We start from the raw sequence: 18,634 nt of genomic DNA on the forward strand, positions 1-18,634 counted from the left end.
CCTCAACACATCATGAAAGTTAAGCGGATTACGAAAAAGGTGGAGGGAGTAGTTGTGAGCACTACTCTCCTAATTCTGACGTTCAACTTTTCAATCCTACCCAATTGTGTCTAATTGGTTTTCCTAGTCATCAAGACCAGAAATACATCCCCAAACCGACACAGTGTTTGAAGTGATACCAGTTTTGTCATTTCTCTGGCAAGTGCCAGAAAGATACGGCGGTAGGTTGGAAGTCTTCGCGGAAATGATTTGGAATTGCAGAAGCAACGACCACTGCCTAAACAGCAGAACTTGATCTGTTTTTTTCTGAACAAACGAAATTATTATAAGCCCACTCCTCCCAAGGTACTTTTCGCAAAGAAGGGGCTACCACAAGATCGGCAGCTGGGAAATCCACATCAACCGCGGTACCCACCGCAAAGGCAGGGATTTCTGTATTATAGTGACTTTCAACACTTTTGGCTGGTTCGTCACTTTTACTTTCCATTTTGGAAGAATGTCGCCTCCACAGGCAGGGGGTTCCTACATCATATCCATGTCTTGGCCTGGCTCCTTACTTAGTATGTGAAAGACCAAACTCAGCACCTCATACTTTCCTAAGAAGGGTAGGCCCAGTATAGTACCCTAGCCTAACTCCGATACTACTGCTGTACCTTTACCCGTAAGGGTTACGCCTCGAATGCCGTCTTCCCTTGGTAGAATATCTCAAAATATAGTTGGATCTATAAAAAAGGACATCCTACCACTGGTAGGGATGGTATTGGCATTGACTTAAAGAGAACACTCGATAACATCGAGCCTGCTTTGTACATACCCTCTAGATTTCACTATCACAGGGCGACAGGTCATATGACAGGTCAAACCATTGCGATTGACCTGACTATGGTCTCCCCCACACTAAACAGTAAGCTTGAATGATCTACTGCAGATGAAACCTTCAGCAGTGACCATTCAAATATTTTTATTACACTTGATAGGTAAAAAATCATCACTCAGACACCGTAGTAGATGGAAGTTCAATGGAGGTAACTGGGTTGGTTGTCGGGACGATGTAGATCGCTCAGTGCGTGGTTCCACGTATCTCAATCTTGATCATTGATGGAAAAAAATCGCCTCGAGCGATCAATGAATAGGTATATACCACTAGTCAGATGTTTTGACGTCACCAGCCACGAGCGATGCTTTCGTTTTCTTCATGCTTACACATAGAGAACACTGTAAACAGAGAGCTGCCAAAATCTCACAAAAGCGATATGGCAGTGGAATCATCACTGTCTGCACACCCAAAGCTTTGCTCATACAATTGACACTATATCGTGAGGGCACACTACAAACGACTAATCTCAGCTGGCGAAGCTGGGGATCAGATATTGTTCGGACTGATTACTACTGACGAACATTTATGATCTGAACATTACCTCGCTCTGATTTTCAGTTGCCGAAACGAGAGGCTGGTGACGAGTTCGGTTTTGCTTCACACCCGTCTCCCGTCTCGCCTGCAAAGACGCACTCGGAGAGTCAATTTTACATTCGGTAGTATTCGGGTTATGGCAAGCTAAACTGAGCGGAGAGGCGAGATACTGAGAATCGTATACTGTAGAAACTTTTGCCTCCGTGGAGCAAATTAATGCTGCGATTTGCACACAAATCGAGTGGAAAGAGTCTTTAGTTTCTTCTGTGTAGATCCGTTGATGCGATCTATTAATAAACTCAGAGTAATAAAGAGAACATCATTCTGTTGGGAATGGAGAGGAGTAATAGTTGATCGCAACTTGTACAGATCGCGATCTGTGCAGTTTGCGATTAATCATGGATCGAAACATGATCGCATAATTTCAATCCTTGATCTTGATCAACTAACTGAGCTTATGTTGCAGAGAGTTCCAAAGCACATTCCCCGCACAAGCGGGTTACCCGGTAGAAGGAGGGTCTCTTGGTGGAATGAAGAAGTTAGGAAGGCAATATATCTTAGACGTAAAACTTTTAGAGCACTTACTACATGTGTTTAAAAGTTCCGGGATTTTTGATGAAAATAATGATTTTCTGGGCAAAATTGGATTTTTTCCGCAACAAAGTTTCCTTCGAGGGCAATACACTTGGTATGGCAAGTTTTCAGCATTTTGATTTCCTTTCTGTAGTACAGAACTTCTAACTCTTCAAAACATGCCTCAGTGCCACTCTTCAGACAGCCTATTGGATTCAGGAGTGTGTTAATGGGTTCACGTTTCATTCATTGTCACAAAACGTCGAAAGATGCCCACTCAATTGCGCTTCAACAACGCTAAACCGGCTGCTGAATCATCAACGCACCACTGTTTTTGGTCGACGGTCAGCAAACGCGGCACCAATCGCGCGGATAGATTTTTCATGTCCAAAATGTCGTGCGGAATTAAGCCCGCTCGTTCTTTTGAAACATCAGCCTCAGCCAACTCGCCTAACTGCACTTTACGATCGTTCAAAATGAGTGCACTTGTTTTACGACTACTGTGTGCATAGCCTCTTTTGGCCTTCCAGAGCGAGGCTCATCTGTGGTGCTTGTACGACCCATTTTAAATTGATTAAACCACCCGTAAAGTGTTGTTCTCGCAGAAGCAGAAGTGGAATAACATTTCGTCAACCACTGCATTGATCTTTCCGTAGTTTTTCCCTTCAAAAAAACAAGTTTTGATCAAAATACGATATTCCTCTTTCTCCATTTTCTATACGAATGCTCAGGTAGTGATACTTAAACAACTGTAGTTTGTGAACAAATGAACAAATGTCATGAAACTTTACACGTAAGTCAGTGACAGATAAACCTCTCGAAATGAATCTTTTTCATTTTTTAGTGACGCCATCTGTTGAAAAATTCCCGGTACTTTCCACGTAGTTCCACGTTCCGCTTCCCATGTAGTAAAAGGCTGACAGACGACGATCCTAATATAGAAAGAGGGAAGCTTTAACTTCCTTGCAGCTCAGCGAGTTGCTGGAATGTGTGTATGGAAAACTAGGTAAAGGGCATCATAAGCGTAAATAGTTGAGAACATCCAGCTAAAGAGTTATGGCAGAGAATCAATTCACTTTCAGGAGTCCATCAGGCTGGTAAATGGTAGTACTACTACCGATGATCATGCCTGCACTAGTGAAAATCGAGAAAAAATCTATAAAATCGCACGGGGCAAAAGTGCGCATTGGCCTTTTTGAAGCAAACGAGCATAAAAATTCGACAACAGTGCATTTGTTTGATACATTATTACACCTGCAGCTCGCACATATAAACATGATACATTTCATGAAAGTGGTGAAAAGTTATGAGATAAAAAAAGTTTTGCGATGTTTTGATCTAATTTTTTTCAATTATGGGGATGACGATTTACTCACCTAAAATAACTGGAAAGTTCTAAACTACACCGTCAAGAAAACCTTCATTCTATAGTAGATGATAGTGCGTATTCGTTTTTGTGAAAAAGTTCAAGAGCTTTTTTTAAAAATTCGATTAGTTCAAAAATTGCTTATGGGGCAAAGGTGCGCAGTGGCTGTGGGGCAAAAGTTCGCACTAGCAATTTGCTCTCAAAAAAATATAAAATGTTTTCAACCAAATTTCAACAGGATCCACAAGAATAAAACTAATTTGAAGAAATGCACTCCAGAAAGGCTGTCGGGCCGACAGAGGCTTCGGGAGGGAGTCTCGAAGCGTTGTATTGCGGCAGACTTCGGTTTTTCTGAATTAGCTCTCAGGAAGAGACTCATATCAGTAGGTGATTTATGATTTGAATCTTATTTTCTTGACACTTCTGCTTCTGCTGGGATGTGCCAGCGAGCACCTAGGACGGTTTAGACCAGTATATACGAGTGAGCAGTCTGAGGATCTGGCGAATGCAGAGCACTGGACAAAGCTTCCTATGGTATGACTCTCGAAAATTTGAGGCACATGTCGTTTGATTTCGAGGAAGCCACAATCTCCAGCACGAATTCAACCAAGTTGCAAAACTGGCCTCTACCTTCATGAGGAACCAACTGTCTCTTCGAAACCCAAAACAGCGCAACGAAGCAACAGCGCTGTAAGGCAAAGCGTCGGAATCCGAAATCCAAGACGAGGAAGACAAATAAACAATTGCTTCAAAATAATTCGAAATGAATTTCAAATGAAAATTGTTTTTATTTTCACCATGCATTCAATTCAATCACGGTTTAGTTTCGTTTATGTTTTCACAATGAACTTCTAATAAATATTGCTTATTTTCAACAATGAGCTTCGAATAAATCAGGTGAAGGTAACTATGTATTTATAAACTTGATCTATTTAAAAAGGATTTGGTGTCCGTTCCTCAAGATTTACCTCACGAACGGAGCAATGGTTTTTAACAGTCAGTATTGATGCGTCTTAGTCCACATCAAGTTTATATGTCAAAAAAAAGTGAAAGAAATTTTTTTAAGTTAAACTGTTTAATGTACTAAAAGCTAGAAAATAATTAGGCAAGTGGCAGTTAGTAGTTATCACATCCCTTCCTTCATTAATTTAGGGTAATAATGAGACTAAAATAAAACCGTGGGCATATGATGAAACAACTAACTGTGGATAATGGAAATCCGATGTACCCCGATGTGTAATCGGCTATTTTGTTACAGCGGCCATCTTGGATTTGAATTTTGCTAAATAGCTGTGATCTACTGGTTAAACCTTGATACCTATTTTGATGGGGTTTGTTTTGAGAAAATGTTTAATCCGCCATTTTATGGTGGTAGCCATCTTGGTTTTGCATTTTTTTGTAAATAACTGTGTTCTACTAGTCAAGCACTTACATTGGATACCTATATTGATGGGGCTTGGGAAAAACCCATATTGATGGGGTTTTGAGATAATATGTGATCCGTCATTTTGTTGCGGCCGCCATCTTGGATTTTCAAGATCATGAAATACGCGGTTTTATAGTGACTGCAGAGATGAAGGTGTGTTCCAAATATCAGATCAATCGGTCAACAGAAAGGGGTTTAAATTTCTATTAATGTGGTAAAGCGCGACAGACGAACATGTTACAAACACACAAACATACAAATATTTTGTTACAAGTTACCTCAGAAGTACAATTCAATAAGTGCGCACCTTTGCCCCCACTATGGGGCAAAAGTACGCATCTGTCATTTTGTATTAAAATAGGTTTTTGTCCAACTACAAACAAAACTCGAGAAATTATTGTACTACGTTTCAAAGGTATTACATATAGTAACAATTTGGTCAGCAAACTCAATTTTATTTGCTTTAATTTCAAGAGTTATTGGACGACAACAGTTAGGTGCGCGCCTTTGCCCCGCACTACTCTAAGCGGTAGTCCAGATGTCGTATTACAAAACGACACACTAAAATAAAGAGACACTCTGGATTTACTTAAAGAGACTAATCTGATTCAGTACATTTGATACTGTAATGAACCTGTAGGGATTTGATAGCTGATACCCTGGTAATAGGTACCAGGATAATTAAAAGAGACGGCTGCTCACCAGGAATCATCACCTGCAAGTATTGCGCAACACATAGTGGTTTTCGGGTAGTAAAAAAATCAATGCGATGGTTTCAATATCATTGACTACCTGTTTTAGACTGGGCTCCAACCAACACAACCTAAACGCAATTGGGGTCATTTGGACAATCAGTTACAAGATTATTGAATAAGAAACCGGACCAAGGCAATCGTGACTTTCTCACTGTTTGTATCGCGAGCATCATGAAATAAAGTTATCATTATGTATTCAAAAATAGGAATAAATCTGAAGTATTGTATATTGGAATGCCAAATTTTTCATTTTAGTTTTGAGTAAGTTTTTTGACGGTATATTTTATGTTCTAACTTATATGCACAGTGTTCTAAAGTAATGATCATTTAAAAGAAAAGATCTTTAATTTTCGGTACCCCGTTCTCAATTTAAAAGTAGTTCTTATACTTGCTCTTCGTTTTAATAATCGGAGTTGCACTTAAAATTCTATTTAACAGATTTTGATTAGCCTTCGATTGTTTCCACTCACTAACTTGTACCACTTGAAGTGAAAACAGGGTGTGTCTAGTCAAAGCACTCTCAACTCGAATCGAAAAAATGAAAATTGAAAAAATCTGAAATTATCGGGACCGAATGAACCGTTTTTGGCCGATTCTGAATCCGGCTCTATATATACATGCTTTAACAAATGACGTAACATTTGATAATGCTAATCTGTATCACTGCCCCCTCGATTGCAAACATTCTGACATCATTGAGCTTTTCTTTCCAACTCCCAACCAATTCTCTATCGGAGGAGGGAAACATGAGCGAAAGTAATTCCGGGACAAACTACAACAATGAAGCTTCGAGCATACATGCCAACGCTCACAAAGACCTGAATTGCTTTTCCGTCCGCTTGTTTTTCGTTTTCTTTCTGTCAGGTCTGCTCCAAGGAAAGAAGCATTTGTTTAATTCACCCCTTTTTGCTTAACCTCCCGGAGAGTCCTTTTGTTCCTCCTGCAGGGAAAATCTCCTCCGTGTAAAACCTGCCATTGTTTGCCTCTTTGGCCGGTGATGACTTTGCAGAGAAGCAGACGTGGGACGGAGGGAGGGTGGGGGGAATTCAAGAAGAAGATGAAGGTGGGCGGACGGATAGGCGCATAGATGTGTACACAAACGTACTTACCTGAACGTCCTTGCTGAACATGTTGTTGGTGTGTAGAACCATGGCACTAAAGTTCCTCACCGTGTCGAACTCGAACACCATCTCGACTGGTTTTCCGGCGAAGCCGAGTGAATCATTACGCCAGCCGACCCAATCGTAACCTACATAAGAACCGGGTAGGAGTCGTGGAAGGGATGGCCGGAGGAGGAGTTGTTTCAAGAGGGTGAGTGGGAAAAGAGAAACGACACAAGAGGAAAAACAAGGAAAATTAAAATTAATGTTTCTACAACATGTGATATTTTCAAGGTGTATGCTTTAGCTCCTCTATTACTCTTTTTTTTTACGTTCAACCATACGGATAGTCCGAATGAAGGTGCACTTTAAAGTCTGCTAGTTTCGTTCCGGTCCTCTGGGAAAGGAAGGAAATATCCTGTAATAAGCAAAAGTTTGGGTATGAGTACAAGCCTTATTAGTGTCTAATGATAATGGATCCATTTCAAGCCTTAGAAACATCGCCATTGAGACTTTGTTTCGATTTTCAAACGAACGACGTTTGTATGACATATTTCACCATTGCTGTAACGCAAGGAAAGACTCGAAAATAAATTCATAGTTTACAATTTGAGCGCAATCGAATCAAATCTAGCACGCATTCATCCGTTTCATTTTTTTCCAGCGCAAAAGCCACTGACAACCTTTGCGAACAGTGTTTTCCATTCTTCCATCACATTGAAAATCCATCCACAGTACAAAACCCAGCGCACCTAGCGAGACAGGTGAGAATAGCTCAGCAACAAAAAAGAGGGGAATTCAACCTCGAGGCAAACTCTGTACCTCGAGCAGGAAAAAATCCCATTTTCCCGTGCAGGAATCTTGTTACGCTAGATTGCACAGAGCAATGCAGTCGTGGAACGAGAATGCGACATACGAACGAAGCGCCGTTCCGCCATCGCCAGGACCTTCTTCCCCATCCCCATCCTCTGATGTTTGCAACAGGAAAATATGAAGAATAATAGGGGCAAAAATCTAGAAAATAACTCGAGCGTCGAAAAAATGCTTACTTTGGAATGCAGCCCCAGGAATGCAACCAACCAACGGAGAAAATTTTCCTTGGCCTTAAATTGGCTGCGGGGATACGGGAAAAATAACCAGGGCTGAAAATTGTGTAACTAGATAACACGCAATATTGCGGTATACATTTTCCCATTTATGTCCTCTCAAGCGACACTTGTTAAGATCAACTTTCACTTCCTGCTGCTCCTGGGCCGGATTTGCTTTCAGTCATCCCCCCAGAGATGGAGGCGAGGTGGCGCTTGCTTGCTCGTTTGCTCCGCGCTTATGATCCCGACCGAGAGTGCCCCACCAACGCAATGGACCAGGAAGACTTCGTGAACTGTACCTTTGCACCACGACGGAGAAGATGGCAAATTTAGTGCACTTTAATCTGAATAAATGAATGCACGTTCGGAGTTGTCGAAAACAGTTCGAGAGTGACAAATTGGGTGGAAAATCGAGAAAATCGGTTGCTTATTTTTCAATGTAATGCAAGTTGAGAGTAAACGTGGAAGTGGGTTTAAGAATGTTTCATAGATAGCTGCAATTGGCCGAGTTGTATTTACTATGAAACATCTGTGTTATAGATGAAACAAATGTGTATCGATAGATAGCGATACTCTTACGCCTCAAAATGGTAACGGTGTAATATTCAACAAAAGTTACAGATGAATATGAACGCGATTTTGACCCAAAAATTAATGCACGACTACTGAATAGCTGCTCGGCTCGTTATCGTGTGGAAGAGCCCAACTTTATAGATTGTCACATTGGATCGAATTCGGCGAATTGTGGCCATCAAACTATGATATACTATTGGAGAAGTTTGATCGTTTGACCAGGCAGAATCAACTCCTCAGTTGGCCCCCTTGGTTGCCATGATATAGTTTAAGTTCCAGTGCCTTACTGGCACATATTTTTTTAGTTCTTAACCTTTATTTTTTATTATGTAACTTTAGCACCGAAAATCCTTCCTTGCTTTATAAAATAATAATATATGAAAAACCGCATGATTTCATGAAACTTTGTCTGTTTCTGTCTTTTTGGAGCATTATAACATCAATTTAAATAGATGATGATGATGGTCCCGCCTCCTTCCCCTACAGAGGTTTGAACAAGACGAGTTATCTAAAAGATAATTTATTGGGTTGGGGAAAAAGAAATGTCGTATATTGTCAATATTTGGCAATACTTAAACATATCTTGTGTTGTACTTATCACATCGGGTCATACTATACGGCTATTTAAAGACGACAATCTGTGCTACAAGTGTCGTTTTAACAGTGTTGTGATTGTCTTTTTCAGTCTCAAGTTATAGCGCGTCAAAGATGGAGTCCACCAAGCAAGAAATTCGCCATATTTTACGTTTCTACTACCTGCGAGGTAAAACTGCAACGAAGGCGGCCGAAAAAAATCGTGTAAAGCATAGTTCATCTCAAATCTTGACACACTGTATATTATACCACAGCGCTCCTAGTGGTCGGATCTAGAATTTTCTGACAGCACTTTGTTTTAGAATGTTTCCTCATTCAGTGCTGAAAATTTCATTACGATTCGTTTTGTTTCAAAAAAGTTACACGTGATGGAAGCCGCGAAACGAAAATTAATTTTGGACACCCACGTCAAAAACCCGACGTGGTCAGGTTCAAAAATCGCGAAATCGTTGAAAATGGCCAAATCGACCGTGTGCAGCGTTCTCAAACGTTTCCGTGAGATGCATACTATCGATCGGCAGGTTCATACCAAGCGTCATAGTGGAACTAAGGATCGGAAACTGCATTTGAAGGTGTTGAGAACGATCAAGGCAAACCCAGGGCAGTCGGACTATGACATCGCCAAGAAATTCAATGCCGACCGGTGCACCGTCAGAAGGATTCGTCTGCGCGAAGGAATACGATCTTATCGGGCCAGTAAGCAACCAAACTGGACATTGAAGCAGAATGTAGTAGTCAAAGGACGTGCCCGGATGTTATACAACAAGGTTCTAACGAAGTACGACGGATGCATCCTCATGGATGAGGAAACGTACAAAACGTACGTTTTGGGCAGCTCCCAGACCAAAATCTTTAAAAAGCCACTGGTCGGGATGATGTCCCCGACAAGTTCAAATTCGTTTTTGCCGATAAGTTTGCAAGAAAGTGTTTGATCTGGCAAGGTATTTGCAGCTGCGGACGAAAAACCCCGGTTTTTGTGACAAACAAGACCATGGACTCCAAAATGTACAAGGAGGAGTGCCTGAGAAAACGTATTCTTCCGTACATTAGATCTCACAAAGGACCAGTAAAGTTTTGGCCAGATTTGGCAAGCTGCCACTACAGCAAAGAGGTACTACAGTGGTATCGAGACAACGGGGTGGATTTGTCGAATAGAACAACAACCCACTCAACTTCCCTCAATTCCGCCCTATCGAAAAATATTGGTCAATTGTCAAGCAGAAGATGAAGAAGAATAGTAGGACGACTCGGGATGCAACAGAGATGAAGAGATGGTGGAACAAAATTGCCGCTGAGGTCAGCGAACAGGGTGTCCAAACTATGATGAGTGGTATTCGCCGAAAAGTTCGAGATTTCATCAAAACCACATCGGAATAATTTTTTTGTTATTTTTTCTTTCAAGTGCAATAAAAGACCTACATTTTGAGTACATAACATTTTTATTTCGTTCACATAGCTCCGAGATAGACCCGTTTTAATGTGTCCAAATTTAAGATGAATTATGCTTTAGTTTTTGGACCCGATACTGTAACGATTCGCACAGCACAGCGTTGGTTTGATCGATTTTGTTCTGGTGTAGTGGCTGTTGAAGATACACCCCGTACTGGTAGGCCAATCGTCGTGGAAACCGATAAAATCGTTGAATTTTCCAAGTAGACCGGCATGTGAGCAGTCGCTCGATTGACCAGGAACTGGGTATAGACCATAAAACCGTTTGGAACCATTTGCAGAAGATTGGATTCCAAAAAAAGCTGGATGTATGGGTGCCATACGAGTTGACGCAAAAAAATCTTTTAGACCGAATCAACGCCTGCGATGCACTGCTGAAACGGAATGAACTCGACCCATTTTGGAAGAAGATGGTGAATGGTGATGAAAAGTGGATCACGTACGACAACCTAAAGCGAAAAAAATCGTGGTCGAAGCGCGGTTAGCCGGCCCAAACCATCGCCAAGCCCGGATTGACGGCCAGGAAGGTTTTGCTGTGCGTTTGGTCAGATTGGAAGGGAATCATCCACTATGAGCTGCTCCACTATGGCCAGACCCTCAATTCGGTTCTCTACTGTAAGCAGCTTGACCGTTTGAAGCAGGTGATTGACTATAAGCGACCAGAAATGATCGATAGGAATGGTGTTGTTTTCCACCAGGACAACTCTCGGCCTCACACATCTTTGATGACCCTCCAGAAGCTACGGGAGCTCGGATGGGATGTCCTATTGCACCCACCGTATAGTCCGGACCTGGCTGATTATCATCTCTTTCGGTCCATGCAATACACTCTTGGTTATACTAAGTTGGCCTCAAAAGAGCGAAACTGGCTGTCTGAGTTTTTTGCAAACAAGGTGGAGGATAATGAAATTGCCTTTTAAATGGCAACAAGTTTGCGAACAAAACGGCGCATATTTGACTTAAATTGGATAATTTTGAGTATGTTAAATAAAGCTTCAAATTTCGATCAGAAATACGACATTTCTTTTTCCCCAACCCTATATTTATCTTTCTCAACATTGAAATTAGTTCAGCAAACATAAAAGACGAACTGATTTGATTTACAGATATGAGTTCAAAAAATTGCAATGTCAAAAGACAAGCCAATACTCAGCCATGTCCGCCACAGAGCCGATATGCTCCCGATGAGGCCCTTGCAGCCAAGTGGCCCACCAGAACACAACTCCAACCGCCAGCCTATTTTTTGATTGACTATGAATACCCTCATTCAGAAAAATCGAGAAAATTTCCTTTACGAAAAATTCCTAGACCGCTACTTAAAAAACTTTCAATTTAATATCCTTTTTATCTGTGGCACGCGCGCGACGCTCAAACATTTGTAGATTACTTTTTTTTTAACTAATACAACTACAAAAACGACAAAATAAAAATAGTCCATCATCACCAAAATCATATGTCTTGGCATCGAGTTGAACACAGTTATTCCTTTAAACTACAACGAATTTTGTGAAGCACATGTCAAGAAATTTGGTGTTCTCAATTCATTCGCGTTTCTTGTGTTATAACTGTGAAAGTCACTTCCTCTCTCCACTCGATCACACAAATATCGAGACAGCAAACCGTTAATTACTTTGTTTTGCAAGCGCTGTAATCTCGATATTTGTGTATTGCTCTATAGAGTATGAATAAACAAATGTAAACATTCCAATGTTTATATTCAAATGCATTTTCCGAATTAAGTCATGATTGGGCGAACCGCCCCACTGTGGAGATTGATTTAATTTAATTTAATTTTTTTAATTTCTTTATTTCGTCAAACTATAGTAGACAACAATTACATACATTACATTATAATTACAATATACTTAATGAATAATTTTCAGCTATACTTATGAAAATCATGAAAGAGGTATCATGTATTTTGTATTAATAATGAATTACGAAATGCAACGCAGCAAACATATATGACAAAACTGTAATTCACGAATGCAATGATCTTTCAGTCAATGACTTTTTCAATAATTTCTTCGTCATTGTCACATCAATTACATCACTGTACTTATTATACGTTCTCATCATTCTATTAAATGAACCATTCACAGCATATCAAGTTCGAAATGAAGTTGGTTTGAACAAACTCCGTTCTCGCAAGGCTCGTGTTGGTGCATAAAAATTTAGATTTCCAAGTAAGTTTTCAGAACTAATCCTGTGTGAAACTAAGTCAATTAATCATGAAATTGTGGCATCTTCTCTGCGTTTCTCAAGTGTTTCGATGTTTATTAACACACAACGAGCATCATATGGGGAGATGTTGTCCAGCCTAGCTTTCTCAGGGCAAATAATAAAAATTGTTTTTGTACTGATTCTATTCGATTGGAGTGCAGTTCTTGATAGAGTGCCCATACAACACTGCAATATTCTAAAATAGATCTTACAAAACTTATATACAATGTTTTTATTGTGTATGGATCACTGAAATTGTAACTAAATGTTTTTATGAAACCGTGAATACTATTTGCCTTATTAATCATTGTATTGTAATGTTCGCCAAAAGTGAGTTTCGAATCAAGAATTATACCTAAATCTCTAATTTTTACGCATCTCTCTACAGTTTCAAATCCTAGAGAACATATGAAGTCATAAGTTTCATGTTTTCGAGTATACGATATAATGTTACATTTTTTCACATTAATATTTAAAAGACTTTTCACGCACCATTCGAAGAAAACATCTACTTCTTGTTGGAAAATCACAAAGTCACTACATTTGATTACTTCCATGTACAATTTCATATCATCAGCATATATTAGAATGTTGAGGTTAGTTAGTACTAGTGACTCATCATTTACGAATAGGATGAAAAGTAAAGGGCTTAAGTGAGAACCTTGTGGAACTCCGGATGTGACATTCACTAGATTAGATATTTTTCCTCTAAAGCGAACAAACTGTGTTCTATTGGTGAGGTAAGATTCTACCCACTTCAATAGAGTTCCAGTTACTCCCATACGTTGGAGCATTAAAATAAGCAGTGGAATATCTACTCTATCGAAAGCCTTGCTGAAGTCTGTATAAAGAGTTTCGACAACGTTGCCTCTATCCATTACCGCAAGAGAATAGGATACAAATTCTAACAGATTTGTGGCAGTGGATCTACCTTTATGAAAACCATGTTGATTCGGTGAAATATAATGTTTTAACTGATTGAACATTTTAGTATTGACAATGGGTTCAAATAATTTGGGAAAACAAGATAATATGGCGATGCCACGATATTTTTTTTTAATCTGTGTTATAGTGACTTCCAACTCATTTGGCTGGTTCGTCACTTTTTACTTCCATTTTTTGGAAGAATGTAGGGAGTGAGAATTGAACTCGTGACCTTTAGCGTGAGCGGCATGGATGTTACCACCACGCCAGATCGCCTCCAATATGCCACGATAGTTATTTATGTCAGAACGGTTACCAGATTTGAATATGGGTAGTAGGAATGATTTTTTTCCAGACAGAAGGAAATATTGCGAATTTTAGTGATAAATTGAAAAGCAAGGACAAAGGATGAACGAAAGCCGATGCCAACTTTTTCAACAACATTGGAGGGATACCACTCGGCCCGGGACCTTTAGATGAATCTAGATCCTCCAACGCGATAAGAAGTTCGTTAGCGGTAATATTATTATCAATTGAGACCGAGTTTGCACATTCGGGTAAAACCGAAAAATATTCGTAATCTCGAACCACGTTATCTTGGAAAAAAATTACAAAAAAAAATATCACTATCATTTGATCCAACGTATTCTCCAAATTTCATACTTGATGGGAAATTATTAGATTTCATCTTATCGCTGGCAAAATTGAAAATTATTTTACTATCAGTGTTAACAAAACACTCGATTTTTTTTATATACATTCAGTAAATACCGGGAATTAGTGTTTCTTAAAGAAAATGCTTTATAAATCATCTAAATTTATATTATCGCCTTCAAAATAAGCCTCTTCTGAAGCAATACATCTTTTCCAATGAACCATCCTGTCATCGAAACACTATTTATATTGCGAATTCCTATTTATGTCTTCGATGATATCAAAACGGTTACCACGAAGTGGTAATTTGAGTTTCGGAAATAGAAAAAAGTCACTCCTTTGTCATGAAATATTTTAACGTTAATAACTATTTTTGCCACCAATGGATGTTGATGATTTGCTTACCAATTTAATTGGAAATTCTCTGAGCAGGGGGTGGTATGTTACACATTGCGATCCATAAATGGTTTAAATTAACAAAGATTGGAAGCACACCAATTTGTTCATACATTTGTTCTGCATTTCTGCTCTAGCCTATCTGTGCTTTATATACCGAGGAACAAGTGAAGTCTTGACTTGACTTGTTTTTGTTTTTAAGAGGCTTCAAACATTGCATTTCATTCGCCTCTAAAGTGAAGTCGCGAGGTACAATTTTTATATATCGCTGCGAATAAGACGTGCGTAAATCGCTCGTTCAAAATACAAATGCAGCGCTCGTTCGTATGGACACTGTGGAGAGAGGAGATGTTGCAAATTAATCCCGCCTGTTTATCACTTATTGGGTATAAATTTGCCATTCTAATACTCACGGAGGCGAATGAATTGAAAGTTTTTAAAAAAAAGTTTGAAGCCTCTATAATTCAACACGTTCGTTCGTTCGTTTTAATACTCAGTCGCGCTCCAACTAGCAAACAGTCAGTAGTTTCTGCTAATGCTGTTGTCATACACAACGGTTTTGCTCGATACAAAGTTGAAGAGCAAAATCGCAAAATTTTATTGTGACTTATATTCCATTATTTATGCGATGAAAAGGTTCGAGGAGTCGTAGTTTTAGAGCCCCTGCACACTACAGACTTTTTTTCAACCGACAGTTTGGTCGGATCGGCCTACTGGTGCAAAAACCGACCCAACTGAATCGGTCGACAAGTCAGTCTGCAGTCTGCGGGGGCTCTAAGTCTTCGAAAGCAGTAAGATTTTTGGTGAAATGAGAGCCATAGTAATATCAATATGGAATCGCAAAAGTAATGAAAGTTTGTTTGTTTCTATGGTCGTGGAAGAGTGAAAATGTCCTATTAAAATATCACTTCTATTCGTCTTTTTCGACGTGATTTCACAAACATCCACTGCACGGTGTCAAATCATACTCATAATTCACGGGAACTTCTATAAAATGTATGTATCGTGGTCTCTAGTTGATTGAAAAGTGGGTATTATTTGTGCTGAGTAAATCCGAGGAGGAATCAATTCCTTTTTCAATCCTTAGTAATTCTACTCCTGATCAACGATTGGTATGGTAATCATTTTATATAAAGGATAAAATGTCAAAAAGTTATATGCTTACTACTTATTGACTCGAAACATTGTTGATGCTATTGAAATGCTATTAAAATCACACCAATCTGTATAACGGTGGCTTAGAAGAAAAACGAAGTTTCGATGATAATTCGATACAGATTTAACCATTGGCTATAGATTCGATAGCGGAGAATACGAAATGTATCATATCATATGGATTTCACCATATCAAGCTGTTACAATACAGACATTCAATGCCAAATCGATATAGTAGTTCTCAGATTTTCGTGAAAAGTGGTAGTTTTGTTCCTTTTCGCAAAATATTATTCCCGTATTTTTTTTTTTTTTTTTTTTAGTAGGGCATTTTCATTTTAGGGTGGTTCGAATTATCGGCTTTTTTCTCCTTTTTTCCGAAATTGACATTTTCTTTTTTAAATCCCTAACTTGTGAACTACTGAACCGATTCTTGGAAAAACTTGGAAAAACACATTGGTATTTGCGCTTGGTATTTCCGAGACGGAATCGATTCCTCTTTTGAGCGTTTATAATTTTTTTCCGGCTCACTGTATGATTTAGAAACGCTTCCTAAAGGTCCGACTACAGGTGCACTGTAGCATATCCAATGTAGTACAATAATTGGGATTGTCCAGGTTAATTTCAGTGGCCTGCATAATGTCCACGGAATCTTGGTATCTCTAGCGGAAGTTCTCTTTCCAAAACTTTGTTGAAATTTATGAGTTAAAGAATCGACTTTTCAGTTCAGATGCTAACATGTGTCGAGCTTGAATTGCTCCAAAAATTTCGGTTACTTCCTTAGAAGATTTTGACCGCCTTTGTAATTATCGATGGAAACGATCAATCAACTCCAACACTTCAATCCTGTTTTTCTCCTCCATTGTTATACTAGCCTTATCCTGTTATCGAAAGGTGTTTAATAAAGCCTTCTAATGGTTTTCGTCTAGAATGATCCTTTCAACAACAAGAAACATTACCAGTGTACACAGTCTGGTAACAACATTACCCAGAATAATTCTATAGTTAGCAAATATCTCTGCGCTAGATCTGTTTCACGTAGTACATCATACCAGGAGTACAGATGACACAGCGACAATGACAATTGAAACAGCGAAAAATGATATTCATCAGCTCTAAAAAAATGTCCCAATTTTTTAAGCATCATGCTGCCCCCATAAATTCAAATGGTGGTCTACAAACCCTATACAGCTTTTTTGTTCGGCTTTCTCTATAAAGTTTGAACTCTTCCGTTTGTTCCTGACATGGTTGGAGCGTTGTTGAAAGATCGTGAACGGCACATGAAAATTTCCATAGTGAAGTTTGTCACTACACAGTACAACCTATCGCTGACGAGCGACGTTCATTAAAAATCTTGAAGATTTTATTCTTTTCTCTATTTCCGCGATTCCTCAATATTCTCGATCTACACATGAATTTTAATACGTTGAACGAACTTTTGGTCGTGGATGGACTTTATGTCTAGAATGTTTTAGAGTTATTTGAATAAAATATCCTCTAATTATATTTACAATTACAATTATTCTGATTAGTTTTTGTTTTTATTCGCGCTCATTGCGCTGACATGGGGCAAGGATGCAATTACAAAAATGTCGTTGTATTGAATTTGCTGCCCAGCGGTGTTAACGGGGGGGGGTGTTATTGTCCCAGATTTGTTGCCTACCAGAATAGGAATTCGCTGTAACATTGCCTTGCCTCTAATGACTCAATGTACTTCTCAAACCCGAATCAATATTGAGTTACTTCAGCAAACTGAAGAACTTTCAAACTCAAACTCATTGCGAAACTCTGCATGCTCCTAGATAATCATTATGCAGCTCAAATCAAAATGGCAGATTGTAATGTACCAACCATTACAAACAAACCAGCGTTTTTTTCTTCTACAAACTTGTACACTGATTGTGGATGTTCAGCCCGAGAACGATGTTTGATGCTAGCGAAAGTATGCTCCCACAGATTTGGACCGTCTGATATCGTCTGATATCATTCCAACAATGTGGTCAGTGCTCGGTGCCCCCTCCCTCCCCATTTCAACTTCCACACACCCACAGAGTATGTAAACGAGCTCGTGAAGAAACACATACGTTACTTTCACTAGTGACATCCTCTCGAAGAGACCCGGACCCGGACGCTCCGGAATGGAGAAACTGGCTTCTTTATCATTCATGACAGCAATCTCTCGCTACATCATCGGCAAAGCTGCCCTAATCTGTAGCAGACGTTGTTGATATCTACTTGGTCGTCTGATGTCCACTCCATCTCTGTCTCGACCATTGCGGTGCGGTATCCCAGATCAGGGATTTAGAGAAAAGCTTAATTCAATCTGCATATAACACTCTCTCTGTGTGTATGGTCCTCGGCTTCGTGTGGGGAGTCAGGGTCGAATAAAACTGTAAACCAGATGGAGAAACTTCCAGCTGAAAATTCCATATGCAGCAGATGCTGTGAATAACGGTCTTCGGCAGTATCCCAGATGCAAGGTGAACCGCAAGCTCGTTCAGGTCGGACGCAAGACCTTTGTGACAATAATTTTCGATTAAAGGAATTCAAAATAACCAAGGCGATCTGCAATTCAAAACCACATTTTTCCATTTTCCGACCATAGTGCTGCTAGTCAAAATTGTCCCTCCTTTCTCCACCCGGACAGGTGTGTGTCACATTGTGATGCTTGCGAAAGAGGAAAATGTGGTTAGCTTGAATTTTTATCGTCTTGTTGTGCATTTCCAAACAGGATTCGAGAGTACTGCTGTTGGACAATTCTTGTGGGTGGCAGTCGTCATCAACATCATCATCTGTCGACGTTAAATCTCGGATCAACGGACATTCCACATTCTTCCCACTGTTCCTACTATTTCTCTTTCTCGCTAGCTCACTCCGGACCCGGACAGATTCGTTTGTTGGTCAGTGTTGTGCAAAAGGATATGGAAACTGATTGAAACCGCAACCCACT

At 39.6% G+C, this 18,634-nt stretch overlaps 1 protein-coding gene across 4 annotated transcripts in view; it reads right to left on the reverse strand.

Moving 5' to 3' along the window:
- The window catches only part of LOC129775535 (discoidin domain-containing receptor 2), a 631,586-nt gene that overhangs the window by 138,617 nt on the left and 474,335 nt on the right, over window positions 1-18,634 (reverse strand). For all 4 annotated transcript variants that reach the window (XM_055780375.1, XM_055780374.1, XM_055780376.1 and 1 more), the window contains one exon: window positions 6,641-6,780. In XM_055780375.1, coding sequence (XP_055636350.1) covers window positions 6,641-6,780 — 140 coding nt within the window. The remainder of the gene's footprint in view (window positions 1-6,640; window positions 6,781-18,634) is intronic.

This window comes from Toxorhynchites rutilus, chromosome 3 (genome assembly GCF_029784135.1).
Source record: "Toxorhynchites rutilus septentrionalis strain SRP chromosome 3, ASM2978413v1, whole genome shotgun sequence".
Taxonomy (NCBI): domain Eukaryota; kingdom Metazoa; phylum Arthropoda; class Insecta; order Diptera; family Culicidae; genus Toxorhynchites; species Toxorhynchites rutilus.